The sequence below is a fragment of the Panthera tigris genome, chromosome B1 (genome assembly GCF_018350195.1).
Source record: "Panthera tigris isolate Pti1 chromosome B1, P.tigris_Pti1_mat1.1, whole genome shotgun sequence".
Classification (NCBI taxonomy): Eukaryota; Metazoa; Chordata; class Mammalia; order Carnivora; family Felidae; genus Panthera; species Panthera tigris.
Window position 1 is genome coordinate 108,159,192 of NC_056663.1, and position 25,916 is coordinate 108,185,107.

The window sequence follows — 25,916 nt, forward strand, 5'->3', positions numbered from 1 at the left end:
AAGAGAATCTGTGCCTGCTTCTTCAAGTAAATGTTTTGAACATACACACTTGAAAGGAATTATATTTTATGATATTTTATTGCCATATTGCTAAGACTAGGGTCCCCAGACTGCCCCACATTTCAAAAGAATACAGCCTGTTACTGAGCTAGCCCTGTCTATTCAGTAAATACCGTAAATCCAAAGCTCAGCAGGTGTAATTCAGAAACTCCTACAAATGTCACCTGCCACTGTAATTTCTACCCCACATCTTTATAATGGGCCTCACAGAGAAGCTATAGTTGATTTTTTTCCAGAAAATATGCTCCTTTGTGACTTCGGGTCATATTTCTATGCTAATCTTCTTGCAGGAATATAAAGAAAAGTTGGTGTTAAACTTTTATAAATCAATATAGGCAGATTAAGTACAGTTCCATATTATCACTGTTTAAAATAGAAATTTTAGCATTAACATATTTTTATGTTTCTTTATAGTATGTGGTTTCTATACATTATATCAATTCTATGTATTATGTAGTCTCAATGTACTCAGCATAATGCATATACATATAAGAATGTCAATAAATATACAAAAATGAGAGGACTTCAAAAATTTTATTTGTTCCACCAATCTACCACTCACTGTTTAACCACTTCTTAATCATCTTTACTTTTTTAATGATTTTTCTTTCTAACTCACATAGATTACTTGCTGGTACACAAATGTATCAAGTCCTAATACACTCCCATCCTCATCCTGCAGTTAATTTTCTTTATGTTAAACTTTTAGATGTCTTGCAAAATCAATTCATCCGTTCCCACAATTCATCCACTTTCACTCAAGGAAAAAAGTTCTCTTACTTTCTATGTTTATTTTTTCTACTTATAAAAATCTCTCTTATTACATTTTAGCTTAAAATTTTCAACCATTAAAAAAGAAACCCTTCATCTTTCATTCAGAACTAATCACTTATAGGTCTGGTTACCGCAGCAAATAATTTATACCTCTAGTCAAATATATGACTTGATTACACTCTGTTAATCTATTGTCTCCCATATAAAATTTTTATTTCTTTGAAGATAGGACATTTTGCTTATATCCTTTTATCTCCAGAATCGATTGCAGTTCTTTGTTCTGGTAAGGAGCTTGTGAGTGCTTATGAAATTGTATTGACTGCTAAGTTCCTCTCTCTTTATATTGAGCTCTTGAGCTTGACTAATGATGGCTTGATAGGAAAGACGAGGAGGATTTGGTACTGAAAAGTAGTAGCGGAGGGGTACTTGAAAATTAGCAGGGTTGGACGGAAACCATTGGGAGAGCAAAAGGAAAGGATTTGGGGCAATGTCAACTTCCTTGTGACACTTAAACAAGCATTAGGAATAGACATCTGCTTTCTCTGTACTCATAGCATCTGCTACACAGCGGTCTTGGGGAAAGTGTCAGAACCTGCAGGACTAGCTGTAATAAAACAATGAGCAAAGTAAAGTGTGAGTCTACTCCTGCCAATCTAAATCTCTTTCATTGGGCTTGATTTGTCTAGTCCCTGACATCTATTCACTTTAATCAGACCCATCAAGAAAATCCTGTATTCTGTCTCTTGCCTTGAACCTAAACATTTTAGACATGAAGACAACCACAGACGTATGTATATACGCCAAAGCCCGAGTTTTAATATATGCATTCTTCCCCCTATTTTTTCATTCTAAAATTAATTTATCATTTTTCATTACTTTTTGGAAATAAAAGACACACATATACATACATCAAACACACACATGCACACATACCCGTGCAGGCATTAAGAAAATCAATTTTACAATTGACTTTCTTGTTAAAGCACCAACGATCTCATGAAGATCCAGCTGCCCTGAGGTTTAATTTCTATGAAGTTATTACCACTGGACACTGGGCCTCACCGGACCTGAAAACTTTGCAAAGGAGATGCCTCGTACCTGGATGGTATGCAGTCCACATCGAAAGATGGCTAACTTACTTTGCTACTTCTCAGGTAAAGTCCTAAAATTAATTTCTTCTGTTTATTATATCTTGGTTGTATTGCACTTGACAAACAAGGTAAGAAATAACATTGCCACAGATAGCAATTTATAATGAGACAATCATACCTACAGAAGATATGTGGATTTTTACATTTTTAAAAATGTTTATTTATTTTGTGAGAGAGAGAGAGAGAGAGAGCAAGAGTAGGCAGAGGAAGGAGAGAGAGAGAGGGAGAGAGAGAATCCCAAACAGGCTCTGTGTTGTCAGTGCAGAGCCTGACACAGGGCTCAATCTCACAAACTGTGAGATCATGAACTGAGTCAAAATCAAGAGCTGGATACTTAACCGACTGAGCCACCCAAGTGACCCAATTTTTGCATTGTTTAATGTCAATAATAGTTTTAAAATGTTAAGTGGCTGTGAAACATATTCTTGGGATCTTCTTTTGGATAGTAGCTGGTCTCAAAGTGCTAAGTCATCATACGGAAGACATCACGTGTTTCATAGGCAATAACTCAACTACTAATAGAACAGCCTGTTAGACAATACCTTTATGGAATAGCATGTGCAGATACTCTGACATCTGTCCTGTAGGACTTTTATAAGGAAAGAAAGTCCTGCTTTAGACTGTCAAAATGGAAAATGCTGTAACAGCTCCAGGAATGTGGGATAGAACATGAGGTAAGGATTTGAAGAAAGCATATTGCTTATATTCTTTACTCCAGATCAGGTCACAACTGAAACCTCAGTTCTCTGTCATTGTTTATAAGGAGAATAGATGAGTAATTTTCATCTGTATGCCATTTCTAAGGCTTTCACTCCAAGGTTAGCTCATGGGATTCTGTAGGCTGGATAATTATCTGATTACATGACAGATGGAAAATCGAGTTTCTACTGAGCTACTAAATCAAGAGAGTCTATGTTTATTTCTGATTAACAATCAAGTTAGTTAAGGGTTATAAATGATGCCTATGGCAAACTTTAGTTGTTGTTTATTTGGAAGGACACAAGAATAGTAAATATTAAAATGTGTTCTAAGTGATGCATATTTTCTTCCTATTCACACTGACCTAATTGATTAATGTCATACCAGGTCAAGTGGGGCAGCTCAGTCTATTTAATTTAGTTTTGTTCTTCACAAAGTGACTATTTTTTACTTTATAGTTGCTAATTATTGATGGACAGCAGCTGAGATCTGACCCAGCTACTGTGATGGATGAAGTCCAGAAGTTTCTGGGAGTTACACCTCATTATAATTATTCTGAAGCACTAACGTGAGTCTATTCTCATGCTTGATTTCATTTCCATTATTTGCCATCATAAATTATACTGGTAGGTGTGTATATAGCATCATTAATACTAGCTATGAATTTATACATCATTATGCTACTCAAAAGCAGTCAAAGGAGTACCCTCATTATTCACGTAGTGTCTTCCTTTTGAATACCACAAATATTGTATTTTACAAAGTGCTAACCTTTAGGCATTTTATAATTCCCCTCTTTGTGAGCTTTTTCCCAATGTATGTTTGGTTAAGTACATTTTTAGATGCCTACTCTGTGCAGAACTTGTCCCAGAAACTGAGGTTAAAGAAGCGAAAAAAATATAGTCTCTTCCCCCAAGTAATTCACAGGTTAGAAATGAAATGCTGATGGCCATTGTTAACTCTGTGAAAATGAGCAGTATTTCGGGCAGAATTGGGAAAAGGATAAATTCGTGTTTTACTTTGCATTTATTAAATTGTGCATAACCAAATATAATCATATCTATTCTTCCTGTTATCTACTGTTGCATGACAGACCATCCCAAAACCCACCAGCATATTACCACAGCCATTTTATTATGCTCATAGATTCTATTGGCTGGGAATTCAGACAGGACACAGCCAGAACAGCTTATCTCTGCTCATAATACCTGGGGACACATTTGGGAATGTGACTATTTGGGTATGAATCAAATGGCTAGGGACTCGAATCTTTGGAGGCTTCACTTTTTTAGTCCTATTTCTGGCTCTTGGACTGGGAAGGCTCAAAGGCTGAGCTCAATGGGATGAGACCTCTTTGTGTGGCATTGCTGCAGTGTAGTGGCTGTGTTCTGAGAGGGAGTGATTTGTCAAGGGAGTGTGATCCAACACAGCCATGGCCTTCTCTGACCTAGCCTCGCAAGTCGCAGAGCATCATTTATACTTCATTTTATTGATCACAACCAAGACACTAAAGCCGGTACAAATCCAAAGAAAGGGAAATGGGCCTCTCCCCCAATGCAGAGGGGCAAGGGCATTCTACAAAAAAGAATATGGGAGGGGAGATATTGTTGGTGTCATCTTAGAAAAATAAAACCATATACTTGGGTAATTAAAAATGGGGGGGGGGGGGGAGGTAAAGAAGCAAAATAACAAACAAAACCTCCAAGAAGCCAAACAATATTTTAAAAGGGCATGTACTTGACTACCTCACAAGGCCTGATACAAAACCTATTAAATTTTAGACAAAATTCTATCAAGCCTGATTATATAATTTCCCAGTTCACAGCAGATTAGAATCAGCAATTAGACAATTAGAGAGGGTAATGGAAGGACAGGAAAAGCAGTAATAAGATTGGGTTGTTGCTTATCCACTCAAACAAGTCTAATGAAGTTTTTACCTACACTTGGAAACAATAACAATACAAGGCATGCCCCTGTTGATTAAGTAGACAAAGCTTCCTATATTACGTTTTACATTAATAGTTATTGACATTAGCTGTCTTCCCATACCTCCCTGCAGTAGTTTAGGGAATGGTTCTGTCTTGTTTACTACAAATAGTTGCTTGTGGTTCAATAAACCTGTAAAATCATACTTTTTAAGAAGAGATTGCAAACAAGTATAGAATGTATGGCTTTTAATATGTCTCACATCACAAAAATTAATAACTATAGTGATGTTCACTGTAATAAAAGAAGTCATATGGCAACCAATTCATGTCCTCAGAGTTGTCTAACAGTTATTTGAAAAAGGCTTTGCATCTTCATTTCACAATTTCATGCCTACTAAAATAAAACTGTAAAATAATGAATTCATATAACTTAGAAAAAATAAATGTCCTTTGTTATAGTATATACCATCAATGCAATAAACGAAACCAGGACAGCAAAATAATATAGAGTCAAGGTTATGACAACCCTATCTAAAAGAATGACTTTCATTATGGCTCTTCTTGCTCAAGTTGTATTCAGTTCTGCCTCACAACAGCTGCTGTGGAGAACAGGAAGAGACTGTGTGCCCCATCCTGGGACCTCCACACACCTGAGAGCAAAGGAGATGCTCTCAGCGTGTGTATAAATATCTTGGCTTTGTTGCAAGAACTGTATTTTACCTTAATGCAGTTAAATATTCTCATCCTGAGGCAGAAATGCTGTTTAGGGGAACAGTTATGCCGACTTCCCCATCTCATTTTGCAGAGCATGCTGAATTGTTTTTCCTCTTGGGAAATTAATGAAAACTAGAGAAAGGACTGTGATAGGCAAGGAGCAGATTGAAAAGTCCAGGTTGGAAATGACTCTGTCTTCCTTTTATTCATTTAACCAGTGATGTATTTAATTTTAATTGATAACATGTACTAGGACAACCTGGACTGCAAGGATCAGGTCTCTAATAATAGGTTGGGCAGGGAACTGTGAAGAAAATTTCCCTCTCCCCCTAAATGAGTTCACATATGTGCAGAGGCAAATTGCAGGTGCACCGGTATTATAGGAATGGGCCCAGGGCAACAAAATATTCTGCAACTAATTAACTTTACATCCCAGTCAATTATGCTTCATCCTTCTAAAACATCTGCTGAGCAACAAAAATGCAAACCTTTTCGATGTTTTATGCATGCAGCAAGTCCCATAGCAATAAATTTAAAATTTCTCTTCTTATTTGTTTATTCTTCCATTTTTCCTATCTTGTTAGTCCTAAACAAAAGTTCTTATATATCTGAGTTTAAACAATTAGGCCACGCATCCTTTCTTTTGTAACTTTGTGCAGCCATGGGAACAAAACATTAGAATTTTTTTAAGAGTATAGGGACTTGAATTATCCCATAGGATCATTTGCCTTTAGCAAAAGAAATGAAAAGTTGTCTAATCTTTCACTTGCCACTTGAATAGCCTGTGCCTCATGTTGTCTGAAAAAAAATATAATAAATTATATTTTTACAATTTCAGTTTCCTCCCTAAAAAGTGTAAATATTTTGAACTTTAAAATCTACAGCACTTTTCCAAATTAGAAGTTTTAATTCATGTTTATATTCACAAAAGTATACTTACATTACATTTAGTCATTTTAATATATACCATTGAATGATTTCAAAGAAATTTGTTAATATATTTTGATAAAGAAATCATATTAATAAGTAAATAAATATTTTAAAGGTCCGCGTATATGGGTTATAGTTTTGATGATTGGTCCTTGATCTTTTATGAATGAATAGGTAAAATATGGAACTTAAGTTAATAATTTCAACCTAGGATTGGATTAAATATTTATGGGTCTTTTTTCATTACAGTAGAAATATTAAAAAATATATAATAACATATTGTTTATATAATCTCAATTAGACTTTCAAACCAATTCAGTGAATATGTGTAGTACTGACTTAAATTAAGTTGAAACAATGGGCATACCAAAGTTATCTTTCTTTCTTTTTTTAATGTTTATTTATTTATTTTGGGACGGGGAGAGAGAGAGAGAGAGAGAGTATGCAAGTGGGGGAGGGGAGCAGAGAGAGAGGGAGAGAGAGAATTCCAAGCACTGTCAGCACAGAGCCTATGCAGGGCTATGTCTCACAAACTATGAGATCATGACCTGAGCCAAAATCAAGAGTTGGATGCTTAACAGACTGAGCCACCCAAGTGACCCCCAAAGTGCATTTTCTTTATACAATTGGTGAGGCTTTCTCACTCAAAATTATGTATGTAAGTTATAATGATTATATTTTTACAATTACTTATATATTTGCACTTTTTTAGGTTTGATCCCCAAAAGGGCTTTTGGTGTCAGCTCCTGGAAGGAGGAAAAACCAAATGTCTTGGAAAGAGCAAAGGCCGAAAATATCCACCCATGGATCCAGAGGTAATACTTTCCTAATTTCTGAAATACTCTGGTAAAACTTGTGCATAAAACTGTTTCAAAATGAGTGACAAAAAATTTGCTTCCTTTTTCTTCTCTTTCTTTGCTATCAATGTTTTATATATTTAGACTATAGACTGGCAAAGATTAATAATTGATAGATATCTATAGAAATTGTTTACCATTAGGGTACAACTGAAAGATACTTAGTGAACAGTAACACTTTTCCAAATGTGTAAAGTACTTAAGTGAATTGTTTACTAAACAAGTGATTTCAGATAAAATACATAAACATTATTATTATATATTAATATATGTATGCAATGCCTATACCATGCATGAGTTAAGAAATGGAAAGTAAAGGGTTCTGATTACCAAATATAACATATGAGTGGGGAGGTTTCTCCACACCAGTCAACACTCAGACACCAGCTTGGTATTTTACAATTCAACTCATTTCTAACACTATCTACCCAGATATAGCATAAGATCCCACAGGTTAAAGGCTCAATTCTATAAGACTGTTTCTTCACCCTCCCAACTTCAGATCCCAGTTGCAAGCCCAGGTTGTCACCTGTGCTTCTGACCAACCAGCTATAGATTGAAAATTTCATTGGCTTCCTCCTTGCTACGATGACTCACAGAATTTGCGAGGGACTTGTTCACAAATTTGCTTTGTGACAACAAAGCAAATGCTTTTTGCTATACTTAATGTAGCAAAATTTGCTACAGGGACTCACAGAACTCATAGAAACATTACTGACCAGGTCACGTGTTATTTATAAAGGAATATAACTCAGGAATAGCCCTCAGGAATAGATGGAAGGGATGCATAGATCAAGGTATGAGGAAAGCCCTCCTCTATGAATGAGCCACTCTCCCCAAATCTCCATATGTTCTCCAAACCCAGTCCTTTTTGGGTTTTTATTGGAGGTTTCATTACATAGACACAATTGTTTAAATCATTAGCAAATGGTAATTGTTGATTCACCTCCAGGCCCTCTTTCCTAGGAGGTCAGCAGGGTGGGACTTAAAGTCCAACCTTCTAATCATATGGTTGATTCTCCTGGCAACCAGCCCTCATCCAGGTGGGGGTCTAGAAGCTACTTAGTTAACATAACAAAAGATACCTTTATCGTTCTTTCATTTAGGAAATTCCAAGGATTTTAGGAGCTTTGTGCCAGCAGAAGGGGTAAGGAACAAAGATATATTTTATAATATAAATCACAATATCAAAGAGAGGATACAGGATAAAATAGTTACGAACCCAGATTTATTATAGGAGGGTAAATTAATTGTTTTCATTGATTTATAATAAGATACATAAAACAACGACAAACTACAAAAGCAGGAAAAAATTTTTCTTAATAGATAGAAGTGATGGTATGAAGAGGTAGACTAGGGTTGGGAAGCCAGTTATCAATAGCTGAGCCAGATGTAATGAGTATCTGTCTCAAGACAAGGTAGGCAAAGGGAGGCTGGAAGTGATTCAGGTATTACTATGGAAATAGAAGTACCAGAATGTCCTTCTTAAACTATACCTGTGAAGTCTGTAATTTCAAAAGGGTTTCAGAAATCACTTCAATGCCAAGAAATCAGCGTAAGGTTCTCACTACTTCTATAAACATCTTATCCAGAATTTGAAGTGTTTACAATCTGGTTTAAGGGAAGAAATGTAATGAAATGCCTGATGGATGGTACAAGACAAAATGTAGTTGTCTTAAGTCCATTTCCACGGTATACACAAAAGTTGCCAAGGGAGTTTTATGAGGGAAAAGACTCATTTGTGTTAAAATATTGGAAAGGGCTTAAGAGAGATGGCATAACTTTGACCAGATGGAAAATAATGTTTGGATCATTGCTTGCCTATAGTGACACAGAAGTGTTCATATCTACTATTTTATCAGAGACACAAAACAATGTTCTTTGGGTTATAATATGAAGTAAGTGACATAATGAGAGAAAGCCCAATTATAAATTTTCTGTTTCTCAGAAATAAAAGAAAGCATAAACTAAGAATACAGATATATTTGAGAATTCTTTTTTTTAACCATTCATCTAAAAAGGGCCAATCATTCCAGCTTGACTAAGAATTTAAGAATCACAATAAAGTTCATTATAATGATTTTTATGATGAGATATCATAATATTTTTGAAGTAAAAACTCCTGTTGTTTTGAAAGTATCAGTTTTTGTCCTGAATAAACATAGAAAATATTTTTAAAAGTTGCAAGTCATGGGGCACCTGGGTGGCTCAGTCGGTTAAGCGTCCGCCTTCAGCTCAGGTCACGATCTCGCGGTCCGTGAGTTCGAGCCCCGTGTCAGGCTCTGGGCTGATGGCTCAGAGCCTGGAGCCTGCTTCCGATTCTGTGTCTCCCTCTCTCTCTGCCCCTCCCCCATTCATGCTCTGTCTCTCTCTGTCTCAAAAATAAATAAACATTAAAAAAAATTTTTTTAAACAAAAGTTACAAGTCATTTCTTTAATCATGAATTTCAACATGTATGATTATGTTCACATTTCATGCTATGGCCAGTTTTACAGAAAATGATCAATTTTAAAGGAAACATATGTGTTTCTAGTTCACTTTTGTGGATTTGGTACCACAACAGCTCCCTACTTCATTCTTCTTTATAGTGTCATTACCTCTCATCAACTTTTCTCCTTGCATAGCAATACAATTAAGAATTGCCTTAATGGTATATAATCCAGAAAAGATATACCTGGACCGACTTCAATTTTATAGCTACAGTTCTGCCAAATCTTTTCAGAAGGTAATAATGAGTAGTATCTGAACAAAAATACAAAGAAATGCATCTTTGTAGACACCCATATGGTAAGAGACTTTCTTAAGAAATGTAGATTGCATCATTTTAATGAATAACTTCCCTCAAGTTGTTTGTGTTTTTGTTTTGTTTTTGCTTTTTGCTTTTCAGTCTAGAACTTTCCTCTCTAATTACTACCGAGATCATAACGTGGAACTGTCCAAACTGCTACATAGACTGGGGCAGCCTCTGCCATCCTGGCTGAGACAGGAGCTGCAGAAAGTGAGATAGCACTGGAGACAAGAACCAAGGCTGGAAGGATGCTTCCTTTTACTATTAAATAGAAAAACAAACCCCACAACTTTTGTCCCCTTAATGCACTTGTGACTGTCAACAGAAGACTGTGTGAATAAATTTCCTTCTATCTTTTTCATAAAATGAAATTGGTTATATATGCACGCATTGGCAATTACTAGCATCCGTCCCTATGTGAGCTTCTGGGAAGTAATGTGGGGTTTTGTGGCATTATCCAGTTTCCAGTGTGGGTATCATGACACAGCCCAGCTCCTCTGTTAACCATAAGGTTCCAGAAACTCTACATAAGACTGGGAACCCTGATTATATGCAAGTGACAAATGAGAATCTTGAGGAAAAGATAAGAACAGAGATATCTATAAATGAAGTTAGCAGTAACCCAGTATCTGAGTAAGGGCTTGCATTTTCTCTTTGCTAATTTAAAAACAAGTTTGCTTTTGTGGTGAGAAGAAATGCTATGATTCCATACTCTTATTTTGAGCATTTATTATTTATGGTAGTCCACATATTTTTTCCTCCTTTTTATGAATTTCCTTGCCTTGCTAGAGAAGTTATGAAGTTGTAGTCTTCGCCTCCCCATGTGTTTTTGTCTGTTTTTCTTTGGTAAGAGAAAAGGTTTCATATCCACCAATAGTACTATTTTATCTGGCAAGGCAATCTATTCTCAGTGGATTTTGCATTATGGGTCCAACAAAACCTATCAGACATTTGGGGGAAAAGGAATAAGGATGCATACTCTGTGTAGTATCAACTAGTATGTAGAAGGCCATCTTTCCATGGGTCCAAAATCTTACCACACTAGTAATCTAGGTATAGCCACCTTGACAGTGATGTAGTATTTATATATTTTTTCACTATCTATGGAAGAAAAAAAACTTGATTGATAAGATATGGAATGAAAACACCAACATGAGTTTACAGGTAGTGTGGGGCATTCGTGCCTTCTATGTAGTATTATATCAATCATTTTAAAGCATGGACTTTTCTATATGCCAATACATATACTATTGCAGAAGATTATGTTTCTAATGGCTATTATATATATACATATATATAATATATATTATCGAAAACTTACCTCTTTAAACATTACTAATTCTCTAACCTGAACTATTTCCCAGCCATGCCACCCAACAATTAATTTCTAGAAGAGAAGTGATGGCTCTTTCTGTCCTGGGTTCCTCTCCTATGTGGAGAGGATTGTCATGCTGTTTGAATTTTTTATCCCATTTTTCAATGAAGACATAGTAAGGCTTTGTTAATCTATTCAGCATGATCCATGAAGGTAAAATTTCAACAGAACAGTAAATCAGCTGCTTTGGGGACATTACCTATAGATCCATCCTTCCTCTAGAGTAATTTTTCTATAGGTTATAAATAATATTACTTTTTCCTGCAATTTGAGAAATTATGCGTGACATAATTCATTGTCTTTAAAGGAAACTGAAGATCCTTGTTTTGTTTGTTTGGTTTTTGTTGTTGCTGTTATTATTGTTGTTGTTGTTGTTGTTATTGTTGTTGTTTTAAGCAAGCAAATCTAATCTAATCTGAAAGAGAATCAAGAATTTTCACATATTTTATTACAAAATTCAACTTTGGATTTATACTTCTTGAAAAGTTTTGTTTCCTTGTTGTCTTCCCCTTGTTTCCCCACTGTGTCTAGAGGCTTTTGATCTTTTTGAGAAAATGTGAACATTTTTCTTGGGCATGAGTGAATAGAAATCACAAATTATTGCTTTGGTTGTTCCTGTGTTAACTTTGAGACTCAAATTCTCAAACTTATTATTACTTATATGATCATGTGCTTGAAAACATTGCATTAAGCACGTGATAATCACAATAATTGGGTATTTAGACCTCTCACATTTCATTTGTTGGTTCACTGGTTTCCTCCAGTTTGTATTCTAATATTTTCTTTTTGACTAGAGACTAACTTTTTTCTAAGTGGAGTAACAGAGATATTTATACAAAAATGGGGAGATATTTTTCATATAAAGTAAAATTTCACACAAGTCAAAATACAACTCATCACCATATCTGCAAAAATGTAACTCATTTTTGGCATTTTTTCATTTTTTCCCCTAAGTAATGTATCATTCACCTATCTACAGACATCCGAGAGCAGAATTCCCCCAAATCCACCCAGTCTCTTTCATTGCAACCAGCGTGTACCTTTTTCTTATTAAGACTGATTATGAAGAAAAAATAAATTTTAATTATATGATTCATCCTCATCTTATAGTAAACTACTTGGAGGGACTCTGGGCTTTGGGAATATTATAATAAATCAGGAAAAATCTCAACTTTAAGAATATCTTGATTGTCCCAATTGTTACCCACTTCAGACTTCTTCAGAATTATTGAGTCAAATTTAATATATGTAATGCTTTAAAATTTTAAGTAAATTCTATCTCATGGTCTTGAATTACATACTTTTTTAAATTTTAAAGAACTTCCTAAAACCTTTAAGCAAGACAATGTCTTCTCCTCTTTCCTTCTTCCAGTTGCCTAACTCACAAGTATAATCATTGATTACTTCACATTAATAAAAGAAGGAATAATATTAGATTATAAGCCTACATCAAGAGGTAATAACAAGCTTCTCAAATACCAGTCTCTAAAAATTATATTACAAATCTCATCCAAAACCAAATTTTGCATGTATTTAACAATGGCTACCAAAGAACTGAATAAGCAACAAGGAAGAATGCAAGTGAGAAAAATCTACAGTCCTTTTATTACTGTATTTTTTCTAAAAAAAATACTCTTATTCCATTTAGAGATTTTATTTGCCTTGATTTCAACAAATTCATTTATTTTTACCTTATGTAGTTTTTGTTCTTCTATCTCACTGTTTTAATATGACATAAAGTGTCCCCTTTGCCATGAATAATTGATTTTCAGTTACAGAAACAATTTATAGTGGAATAATACCTTAAAAGTCTGTTTTTGGTGGCTAGAATATATATTAGCCATTTGCTTGATGGAGGTACCTCAAAATAATGTTGGCCAACTTTTGAAAAGAAAGAAATCCAGTACTCTCCCATTTAGGATTTTATCTCAACTACAGGAACACAACGTAGCCATGGGTACATATATGCACCCAGTATATGTATATATATACAAATGAACATTTGTGTGTGTGTGTGTGTGAGCCAGTGAGGATGGGAAAAGCAGAAAGAGAGCTCTGCATTTATTGAAATTGTGAAATAACAGATATAGTATCTTTGGTTCTTTTTCAGAATAAATACTCTACTGGTATGGCAACTAGAGTAATGTTGTTTCTCCTCTAAAATCTAAGGTTTTATTTATTTTTTTATGTTTATTTATTTTTTGAGAGAGAGAGTGTGTGTGTGTGAAGAGAGGATGGGCAGAGAAAGAGGAAGACACAGAATCTGAAGCAGGCTCCAGGCTCTGAGCTGTGCTAACAGCTCAGAGCCTGATGCGGGGCTTGAACTCCCGCACCACGAGATCATGACCTGAGCAGAAGTCAGACGCTTAACGGAATGAGCCACTCAGGCTCCCCTAAGGTTTTAATCAATAGATGGTTCTTTTTCCTTTCCTTTATCATCCTAGCTTCTTCTATCTTCCTATCTCTTATCTATATACATATTCCCTAAATTCCAAACATATAAAAAGTATAACCAGGAAGTTAAGAGAGTAAACTTTGGATATCTGGGTTCTCATGCCAGTTCTGCCTCTCATTAGTTGTGGGGCCTTGGACAATTTGTGGAATTTCCCTGAGTCACAGTTTCCTTTTCTGTAAAAGAGAGACAATAAAGTGTTACTCATTTGGTTATTGTAAGCATTATATGAAAATATATTTAAGTAACAGCACAAGGCCTGATGTAGTTATGCTGGAACATATTTGTTATAAGAATAATGTATAAGATTCAAGTCACTATCTCTTCTTTCATCAAACAAGAATATGTTTTCTACTCCCTTTAATAATAAAACATATATATCTTAAACATATAATTAATTGTATTTGGTCAAAATGGGAAGCTGTCTTCTGCATCACTTGTCCAAAAATGATTTTTTGCTGCTACCTGCTATTGTTCTAATCACCATTTGGAGCAAGGTAGTTCCATCTCAGTCCATCCTGTTGAAATCCCTTTCTTCCTACTGACCTCTTCCTCAGTTTATTCAGAAGAGTGTCTTCCTTGTACCCTTTCTTTATATTTCTCTCTTCAATTCCTTTGCTACCCAACAGATACTCTTTTTTTTTTTTTAAGATTTATTTATTTTTCAGAGAGAGAGTACAAGCAGGGAATGGGCAGAGGGAGGGGGATAGAAGATCCAAAGCAGGCTCCACGCTGATAGCAAAAAGCCAGATGCAGGGCTCAAACTCACAAACCATGAGATCATAGCCTGAGCTGAACTTGGATACTCAACTGACTGAGCCACCCAGGTGTCCCCAGTTCCTCTGCAACCCAAGTGCAACTTCCTCAAATCAAGTAACAGTCACAAAATTTAATGGAGATGTAAATATAACAATGAATCAATACTTAAAAGAATCTAGAGCATTAAAAATTATGAGAAAATTTCTCTGCTCCAGAAGTCTTTATCTCCATAATATCTCCTTTCTACAAATGAAGCATTTTATTATGCTTTATTTAGTATATTGTGTTACATTTTATTTGTTAATATCAAATACTATTTTTTGAAACTTTTATTGCAAATGCACAGTATCTCAGGCCCGAAATAAGACATTTACATAAATAATTTACGTTCAAAAGATATTTTATTGTTTCTCATGTCTGAAGTCTTACATACTACCAAAACCCAATACACAGTAGATACTCAATAAAAATTCATTGAAATATGTTGAAATGTGTTGAGGACTACCAATACTTTAATTATTTGCCCAACCTTAGTATGTATCATTAAACATTCTGTAAGTTTACATTTCAGGTGTAGAATTTATTCATGGCTTTTGACAAATTAATGACTCCATACACTAATGACTCCAAGATCTGTATCTCCATTCTCAAATTTACTCATGAACCCAGACCTATTACCCACCTTAATCTGTTCATTCCCATCTAGATATCTGCCTGACACCTAAATTGAGCACATCCCTCTTAATTACTGATTAAACTCTTGCTCTTCATGGAAATTTTCTGCTTCCCCTCAATCCCCTTTTCTTTTTAAAAACTACACCTAATCAGAATAAGTTTTTAGTCCTTCTGGTAATCTTGTTCTTCCACAAGCCCAAGTTACACTGATTGTTTTCCTGAATGTCTTTCACTAAACCGTATTTGCTCAGTAAAAAATACAATGTGAGTCACAAGTGTAAACCACATGTGTAATTTTAGGTTTTTTAGTAACCACTTTAGAAAACTATGAAAAAATTAATTTGAATTCTTAATGCAGTATATCCAAATATTGTTTCAACATGCAATCAATAAAAAATTATTAATGAGATGTTCATATTCTTGTGTTCATACTGAGTCTTCAGAATCTATATTTTACCCTCAGAACACGTAATAATTTGGACTTGCATTTTAAGTGCTTAACAGACGCATATAGCTGGAGGCTTCTACTTTGGATGGCACGGTTCTAGCCTCTACTTTCTCCATCTGCTATTCTTGATCACTTCCTAGTCACCCCATTGGTGAGAGAAGGATTCCTGCCCTAAGATTCTAAGTGGCTGCCAAACCACAACACACAGCATGGGACAGTTGAGATCAACAACAGTCTATCTGTTACCTACACCCCTGATCCGGGGAGGAGGACATTGCACACCATACACTGCCCTTGAGAAGGAGTAAATAACAAGGGAGTGAGAGACAGGTCTTCTAGCACCAAGAGGAGGAGGGGGCCTCTTGTTTCCACAGGAACATGTGATTTACTTGTTTGAATAATTCTGCAGGCTGGCAGGAAACTGAGATCTGCTACTCAGGATAAGCAGAAACGGCACTTGGGCCACTTGATGGGACAATTTGCGGGTAGGGTACCGTCCCCAAGGAGCAGAGTGGGAAGGGAACTTGTGGTTAAACCATTAAAGATGCTCTAGTTTTAGCAGATGTCCAGGCAGCACATAATAAAATCTTAACTTTAGCCTTCACCCCACACCTGTCACCACTGTTTTACTACAGCCTCTCTTCCTCTCTCCTGTAGAATTTTGTCACAACCTCTGAAATGGACCTTTCATTTCTCTCTAAATCATGCACCACACTACTGATAGAACAGTCTTTCTAATTTGTAAATAGGACCATGCTATTACTTACGTTAAAAATCTTCAAAGATTCCCCAAACCTAAAGGAGATATGCAAACTCTATAACATATTCTACAAAGTTCTTTTTTGGTCCGAGGTTTTGTCTATCTGGCTATTATTTTTTTATTATCTCTTTAAAATTGCATTCCCAATTCTAGTAACAATCAATGACAACATTCCCCCTTATCCGCAGTTTCTCTTTTGGTGGTTTCAGTTATCCACAGTCCAGCACTACCTGGAGGCAAATGATTCTTCTTCTGACGTATCATCAAAAAAATCAACCAATAGTAGCCTAGAGAGTCTTACATACAGAGAATAAACTGAGGGTTGCTGGAGGGAGGTGGATGGGTGGGGGATGGGCTAAATGGGTGATGGGCATTAAGGAAGGCACTTGGTGGGATGAGCACTGGGTGTTATGTGTAAATGATCAATCACTGGCTTCTACTCTTGAAACCAATACTACACTTCATGTTTACTAACTTGAACTTAAATACATAGTAGTAGCTTAATGCTATATTACCGTGCCTGTCTTTCACCTCGCTTGATCTCATCACATAGGCATTTCATCATGTCACATCATCACAAGAAAGTGAGTATAATACATTAAGATATTTTGCGAGAGAGAAACCACATTCGGGTAACTTTTATTATAGTATAGTGTTATAACTGTTCTATTTTATTATTGTTATTGTTAATCTCTTACCCTGCTTAATTTATAAATTATAAATTATAATTAAATTATAAATATATAGATTAAACTTTATTATATGTATGTATGTGTAGGAAAAAACATAGTATGTATAGAGTCCACAGTTTCAGACATCTGCTGAGGGGCTTGGAAACTATCTCTTGCAGGTAAGGGGACAATGCTATATTTGCTGTTCTCCAATTACCTTGTGATTTTTACATTTCTAGGCCCTTATACATGCTGCTGCCTAGAACACTTTTTCCCTTCCTCAACTGGTCTCCTGTATGAATTGGCATTGCTGATTTACTAACACAGTAACACTTTGAATCTCAATCAAACTGGCCATGAAAATCCACTCCCTTTTGCTTCCTCAGTTCTTTGTATCTAACTCACGTAAATATCAATCCTCTCAACTTTGGGTCTCTGGCTTTAAGTTGTACCAGAAATCTTCCAGTTCCCTTGGCATTAAGCCATGAATATCTGGGATATGGTGATAACATAGAGTTATAATGGCAGCAACTAGCTTACTAATCATATTACACCATTATTATTGCACCTATATTGCATGGTAATTTTTCATATATCTCATCTACATGCTAAACTGTAAGTTGCCAAAATGGGAAATATCTTTTCATTTTTGTAACTCTCATGCATAATACAGTAGCTGGCACAAAATAAGTAATTGTTAGATGAATATATGTATTACCTTATATCTTTACAAGGGCAGGAAACTGGACTTCAATTTGTAAGCATAAAATGTAAATATAAAGTTATGCTCTCAATCATAGCACCAAGATACACATTTTCAAGACTGTTTGGGCTTAAAAGTATTGACTGTTCTCTAAGAGTCTGTATGGTTGTACATCTAAGTCATCTAATCTTATAAATAAGAGCACAAAACAGACCAAATTAAGCATCCCTAGACATAGTAGGAATTAAGCCACATTGACTGCTGTTCTTTCATATTGGTCTAAATAGCTCACAGTATTGCCCCCCTAAAAATGTTTGTTTATAATCAGGACAAAGCTAAGAGCTGCCTGTCTATAATGCACTTTAGGAGGTGAAGTGCAAGGCTTAGAACTGAAAAGAATTCACCATATTGAAGAGGATAGGAGAGCATTGACTTGATATTGATTAGTGAAACCCTTGAGTTGTAAAGGTTTTTTTCTCGTCCTGACAAAAAGAACAATGTCATTGTTTGATGAGACACACAAAATGTTTGTGGAAACAATGTCCAAGAAATGGTGGGTGTAATTGTCATGTCCAAAACATGGGCACTTTCTTTCTTAATTCAACTAGTATGAAAACATCTCCATTTAATAAGCACACTTATCTCCAGGATATTCTTAATTATTTAAGACTCCATTTTGATTACTGTAAATCTTATAAGTCTTTTCAGACATCTAAATGGTAGGCCAGAAATAAGACACTCAAGGTAAGAATATACAGCAGAAAAGAGAAACTAGGAACCAATTTGTGAGGATGCAAGAGAACCATGACCGCATTCTTGTGACCACCAACTACTATTTCTAGATCACATGAGTTGGTGTAAAAGAGAAAGATTGCTATGGGTTGTATACCTGTCAACAGTGTTTTCAAAAAAGAGGGAAGAAGTTTTAACTGCTTTTGACCTGGAGTAACAGGTGGCAACGTGGTGCAGGGAACAACCCACACTGACATACAAGTAAGAGTATGTCAGGAGAGGAAATTGTACATCAAATATTTTTTCCTTTATTTTGTTTCCTGATGAAGATGTGTCAAAAGTCAAAGAGTAGTACATGGTAGAAAGTTTTGGGAGTGGTGGGTTTATTGTAACCCACTTACCCTTTGAGGTTCAAAACCAACAAACTTTGGTTTGTCTACCATATCTAAAATAAACTTTCGGGGCACCTGGGTGGCTCAGTCAGTTGAGCATCCACCTTCAGCTCAGGTCATGATCTTGCGGTTCGTGAGTTTGATCCCCACATCAGGCTCTGTGCTGACAGATCAGAGCCTGGAACCTGCTTCGGATTCTGTGTCTCCCTCTCTCTTTGCCCCTTCTTTGCTCACACTCTCTCTCTCAAAAATAAATAAACATTAAAAAATTAAAAATAAATAAATAAAATAAAATAAACTGCCTACACTCTACAGGGTGAAAACGTAGGCATGTTTTTCTCTCTGTACCTTCAGGTACCAAAGTCTATATACTAAACTCTCACATGTGCAAGTCAATTGTTTTCGGTTTTGTCTTGTTTTGTTTTGTTTTAGTTTTTTTTAATGTTTATTTATTTTTAAGAAAGAAAGCGTGAGCTGGGGAGGAGCAGAGAAAGAGAGGGACAGAGAATCTGCAGCGGGCTCTACACTGACAGCAGAACGTGGGGCTAGAACTCATGAAATGAGAGATCATGACCTGAGCCGAAGTTGGATGCTTAACCATCTGAGCCACCCAAGTATCCCAGGTTTAAATCAAGGCCCAGGTCAACTGTAATTCTCTCTCGCATGTTCCCAGGATGTTGCCTGCAAATTACAGTCATCCAAAAGCTTTTAAGCACTTGATAAAATCAAGCATATGTAAACCTATAGTTAGTTATGCACTAAAGAGATAAATAATGCTATCTACAGACAAGATCCTGAAGATACTTAGATCCCATTTTAGGAAAATGGCAAAGCTGAAAAGAAATATGAGAATAGACTTAAGTTAACAAGAAATTATGCCTTTATCACAGGTAACACACATACAATACACATAGACACCAACCACCTCCTCCCCCAGCCACCTTCAACCAATGTAAATGATAAAGCAAGCATTGAACAGTTTGTGTGCTATTCTCTGAAATGAATGAATCATATGTCATATGAACCCATTGTGATTTCCATAACAATATCTATCAAACTATTTTAAACTATTTCAACCTGAAGAAGTACCATGCATACTGTGATGCAGGGATGTCTGGACCAGAGTCACGGCTCAAAATGTGACAATACTGCTTACTCATTGTGTGAGGTTTCTTGGGCACATTACTTACACTCACTATAATTTCCTCATCTTCACAATGCAAATAATAATAATGCCTACCCTTTGAGGTTATTATGAGGGTTATATGAGTTAAAATACATAAAAGCACTAGAACAGTAGTTGGAGCATATCAACCACTATAAGAGTATTTACTGTTATTAGTTACTTTGTACATACCTTTTTCTAAATGCACAATACATTAAAAAAAATATGTTCTCCCAGGTGGACAGACTCAGGTTGTAGTAGATGCAGGAGCACTTGAGGTCTTTCCCAGCCCGCTAACAAACCCCAAAACTAACATTCAGAATGAAGCTACATGGACAACGTCAAACATCACAGCTGGTCACCAGGACCAGATACAGCAAGTTGTGAATCATAGATTAGTTCCATTCCTCATTGGTGTTCTCTCTAAGGCAGACTTGAAGACACAAAAGGAAGCTATATGGGCTGTGAACAAGTATACATGTGGTGGAACAGTTGAACAGATTGTGTGTACCTTGTTCATTATGGCATAATAGAACCATTGATGAACTTCTTAACTGCAAAAAATACCAATACTATTCTGGTTATTCTGGATGTCATTTCAAACATCTTTCAGGCTGCTGAGAAACTAGGTGAAACTGAAAAATTCAGTATAATGATTGAAGAAAGTGGAGGTTTGACAAAATTGAAGCTCTACAAAACTATGAATGTGTCTGTGTGCAAAGCTTCATTAAACTTGATTGAGAAGTATTCCTCTGTAGAGGAAGAAGAAGATCAAAATGTGCCAGAAACTACCTCTAAAGGCTATTACATTCCAAGTTTGGGATGGTACTCCTGGGACCTTTAACTTTTAGATTGTATAGCTGAGGAATAAAGTTGTTTGTTGTGTACTATGTTTGGTATAAGTTTGTCTTACTGTTTCTCTATGAAGAACTCTTTTTAAATGTGTTTTGTTATTGTAGCACTTTCTACAAGGCAAACTATACTTGAACAGTTCCAAACTGTACAAACTGTATGAAGCTTCTCTCAGTGGGTTTCTTGTTTCTATGTGGAATCTCATATCTTGCAGTGTCCTGTAAATAATGATTAAATTCCACCCTTTTCCTTAAAAAAAAATATGTTCCCAAAAATCTGGCTTCATATAAAATTAATGGCATGTAAAAGTAAGCATATTTAGAAACAAGAGACTACAAACACAAGAGGTAGATAGTAACAAGGCAATAATATCAATTGCAATATCTCCACGTTTTACCATTCTAGTTCTGTCAATTTCATATGCTTGAACAAATTATAGAATTCTTATGAGGCTCATTTCTTCCTGTATTAAGAATTGAGGATAGGAACCTAAAGATAGAGTGCTGACAAGTGAAACTAACGTCTAAGATTGATGAATAAAGAAATTATAATAGAAGCCTGAAATTTTCTCATTAAACTCAAGTCTCCAGGGAGGGATAGATTTAGTCAGAACACTGAGAGAATGTGCAAAGTAGATCATCATATGTATAAAAAAATAATATTTAGGCATTCTTATTGAGGAAAGATAATAATGAAAAAAAGATATGTTCCAGAAGACTGGAGAGTGGAAAATATCAACCAATATTTTTCAACCTATATCTTTAATGGGGTTAAAAAAAGTGTATTCTGTGAAACATAAACCATTGAACTTAACAATTTACCAATGGGCAAGATTCTGAATTCAGTGTTTGCAACTAAATTTGTCAAAAGTATTCTACAGAAAACTCATTGTCAGTACATAAATTAAAAGGAGATAGAATATCTAAATTCCTCATGTGATCCAAATACAAATGGTCTTCAGATAACATTTTTTGATGTTTGGAAGAACTCAGATATTTCAACTTTTGAAGCCCCAAATACATGGATTTAAGTAAACTGTCTAGATCTCAGCAGTTAAGGTACAATGTTTCTTTTTCTATTTAGGTGAACAACCAAGAGCAGTATGAACTTTAAACTAATGAAGTTTAATAAATCAGCAAATAGTTGGAGAAGCATAGTCAAAGAATATTTTTAATGAATAAATGTCTGCCTAAAAAGAAAATTTTAGTGGCTCACTCTTCAGTTTTGTCCAAGGAAATTTGCATAAAAATATTCAGATGAAGTTATAAATCAAAGATCCCAATTTCACAGTCTTTGAAGATACCAGCAAATAGGTTTTATTTTATTTTATTTTATTTTATTTTATTTTATTTTATTTTATTTTATTTTATTTGTTTTAGATGGGGCACATACTTTTAAGTTCCCTAGGATGCACAGCCAACTATTTTCCTATTCCCAGCCATCTAGATTCTGAAGTTTATCGTTAAGATAACCAGATATGGGATAAAATTGGAAGAGATATAAATCTCAGCAAGCAGTGTTGTGATCTTGATTCAGCATGAATCCTAGTCTTAGGAACCAAGAACCCAACTGGTCAAGACATGTGGTTTTAGTTAAGATTTCTCAAACTAATGTGCTATAATTGTTGAAGTGGTGAAGTTTAATAAACCAATACAATATAACTTTATTTTGCACTTACATAAAACCCAATCAGTGGGGAGGGAGAATGGGTAGAATGGGTAGGGGAGGAAATTTTGTTCCATGTTGTCTTTCAGAAATCTAGTCTGTTCTAAGTTTGACATCTTTAAACACAAATATGACTTCCCTTGTCACTGTAGACTTTGGACATCTAGGCTGCAAAACAGAGGAAGTGAAATTCAAAATCATTTAGAATTAGAGATTCAGAATAATGTATAACATTCTAGTACATATCAAAGTGGCCACAATTTAGTCACAATCCCAAATTTTACTGAAGGGAGTTTGGGAAATGTTGAGGTATATGCCAAGAGGAGAGGGAAATAGGTTTTTTAAATAGAACAGACATTCTCTGTTGTAGTCCACCCTTCCAGTCACAAAATATCCATCACATTCTTACTCTTACACATTGGAAGACATTCACCTGTCCTCAAGTGAGGGTAAACACAAAGTCCTATCTGGTCACTTCAGTCAGCTCAATGTGGAGAATCTCTGAGCTTTCTGTCAGCCTCTTCAACAGGTCCAGGCATGGCTCTCATGGTCTGACAATCTGTGTGTATAAGTCATCTTCTTTCATCACAGACAGAAATACAATGATGGGCCCTGGGCGTACAAACCACAATAAACAATCCCATTTGAAAATGGGAAGAATAGAAGACATATGGCTGTCAATATATGGCAATCATTTTGCATTTCTGCTTGGAAGACAGGGATGCCTGGAAGTGGGATTTTTTTTTTTCTTGATTAAAGCCTAGTGTTTCCCACTCAAAGGATCAGTCTAAATCATTTTTTTCCACCCTGATGGCTCCCATCCCTTTTTTTTTTCTCAAAAAAATTTGGACTCATGATTTCTTTGCCAATATACTTCCCTCAAAACTTAGTAGGTATCTAACCTAGTTATTTTCTTTCAATTCAGTTCCATGTTGCCAGTGATTGTCACCAAAATTCTTTCCTAGAACTAGTGCTCAAATCTGCTTTATTCCCTCATTTTCTTGCCCCAATTATCTCTCATTCTCTCTACTCCTATCTCAGTCTCTCTCTCTCTCTCTCTCTCTCTCTCTCACCCTTCCTCCATCCCTCCCTTCCTCCCTCAATTATGGCAGCTCTCATAGAGCCATTAGGCTTAAGTGGAAAGGTAATATTCAGTCTCACTTTTATCAAGGGGTTGACTGCAATGGGTCTTTGTAACTGGAAATCTTCAGTTACAAATCTTTCAATCTTCCTCATAGTCTCAGGTTTAGGAGGATTTGGATTTTTCAAACTTTTGAGGATTCAAATATCCGGAGTCCATTTCATTTTATGTTTGCCTACAAACCAACTAATTCTTGACTGAGTTATCTCTTCTTTCTAATATTTTCTATTACAAATGAAAAGCATTCTATTTCAAAATTTCTCCATGTAACAATATAGTCTTGGAAGCATCTGATCTGTCTTTCAAGTTATCATGCATGATAAGTCTACCAAATATTTTGCCACTCTTATCCAATATCTTATAACTGTTTTCTCCTTAACATCTACCCTACACTGCTGGACAACATCACAAATTTTTGTTTATCTTTATAATAACTTCACTTCTTGAATTACCAATATTAAAGTTAATTAAGGTGCTACTAGCTACTGTAATAGGTTAACACCCAATTCTTAGTAGTGTCATAAAATAAAAATTCATTTTTTGCTCATAAACACTCTAAATAGTGGCGGGGGGTGGGGGGGGAGTGTTGTCTTTCACACAGAAAATCTGTCTTCTTGACTGTAAGACCAATTTTGTCAATTTTCAGAACGCAGCAAGGGTAAGACAAAGTGGGGACTTTTTTTAAAAGTTAGTTAGTTTGTTTGTTTATTTATTTATTTATTTAGAGAATGAGTGGGGGAGGACCAGAGAGAAAGGAAGAGAAAATGCCAAGCAGGCTCCGCATTGTCGGTGAGGGGCTTGAACCCAAGAACTATGAGATCATGATTGAGCCAAAACCAAATGCTTAACCAACTGAGTCACCCAGGCACCCAAGAGTGGAGACTTTCTAAGTGAGAGATTTTTTGAAAGCCAAGCTTAGAAGGTGTATTCATCATATCTGTCTATATTCCATTGGCCAGAACTCAGTCATATGACCAGTCTTCACTACCAGATAGGCTGGGAACTGTAGTTGACTGGTTTGCAAAGAAAAATTGGAGACATATTTGGTAAACAATGATCTAGCACCGCCTTACAGATTGGGGATGAAAGGGACACCAGGACTTAATTTAATGGTAAACTCAATATGAAACATAGTGAACATCTACAAATGGTGATGTAATATTTGTGCCCATTAAAAATAGTATATTTAGGGGTGCCCGAGTGGCTCACTTGGTTAAGCATCTGACTGTTGGTTTCAGCTCAGGTCATAATTTTGGGGTTCATGAGATTGAACCCTGCATCAGGCTCTGCGCTGACAACACAGAGCCTACGTGGGATTCTGTCTTTCATTTTTTTCTGCCCCTCCCCCACTTGTGCATGCTCTCTCTCAAAATAAATAAGTAAAACTTTTAAAAATGTTGTATTTAGAACATGTGAGTGAAAAAATAGTAAATCTAGATTATGAAAGTTGACTGTTTTGATTTATTTTGTGCTAAACAGATCATACCCGAGACATGGAAATTTTCAAGTGAACTTCGTACTGTGAGAGGGTGATGTTTGAAGATATGATAGCCAAGTGGACTGTTTTCCCATTCTAAGAAAAATAGACTACCCATTTACAGAAAGGGAAATTTCATTTGTTCAGTCTAAAAACTGTAGTCAACTATGACTCCCTTCTTTGTTCTCACAACCTTCATGTATCAATACCTCTTGTCAGTTTTATCTTCGAAACTATTCTGGTTCTGAAAACATTTTATCACATCCAACCCTAGCGCCCTAATTTGAGCCCCCATTATCTTTTACAGAGGGACTAATAGCATTTCCTACTATGGATTTGAGCTCCTACAGCTATTTTCCATACCAGTCAGAGCAATTCTTTGACCAACTTTGCTATCACTTCTCCCTCTTCAGGCCACATAAGCTTCCTAACTGTCCTGTGAACACGCCAGACTACAGAAGAGCCTTCACACTCTCTGTTCCCTGAACATCTGCATTCCTCACACTCCCTTTCCTTCCTTCAACTCTTTGCTTAAGTATCACCTTATCAGACAAGTCTTTCCAGACCCCCACACCATCATTTTCCTGTCTACTTTCCTTTCTTGATTCTTCCCTGCCATTTATCACCAACTGATACCTGAATGATTTATCTGTTCATTTGTCTGCTTTCCCTATATTGTAGGGAAATTATAGACAATATTATAAGCTCCATGAGAAAAGCGTTCTCTTTTGTTCCCTGTGGAGTTCC

General features: G+C 35.8%; 1 protein-coding gene across 5 annotated transcripts in view; it reads left to right on the top strand.

Moving 5' to 3' along the window:
- The window catches only part of LOC102948923 (bifunctional heparan sulfate N-deacetylase/N-sulfotransferase 4), a 375,766-nt gene extending 365,582 nt beyond the window's left edge, over window positions 1-10,184 (top strand). For 4 of the 5 annotated variants that reach the window (XM_042984004.1, XM_042984005.1, XM_042984008.1 and 1 more), the window contains 5 exons: window positions 1,818-1,988; window positions 3,143-3,252; window positions 6,969-7,071; window positions 8,220-8,260; window positions 10,002-10,184. In XM_042984004.1, coding sequence (XP_042839938.1) covers window positions 1,818-1,988; window positions 3,143-3,252; window positions 6,969-7,071; window positions 8,220-8,260; window positions 10,002-10,095 — 519 coding nt within the window. In that variant the 3' untranslated portion in view covers window positions 10,096-10,184. The remainder of the gene's footprint in view (window positions 1-1,817; window positions 1,989-3,142; window positions 3,253-6,968; window positions 7,072-8,219; window positions 8,261-10,001) is intronic. The other variant, XM_042984009.1, reaches the window with a different exon arrangement.
- The last annotated feature ends 15,732 nt before the right edge of the window (window positions 10,185-25,916 follow it).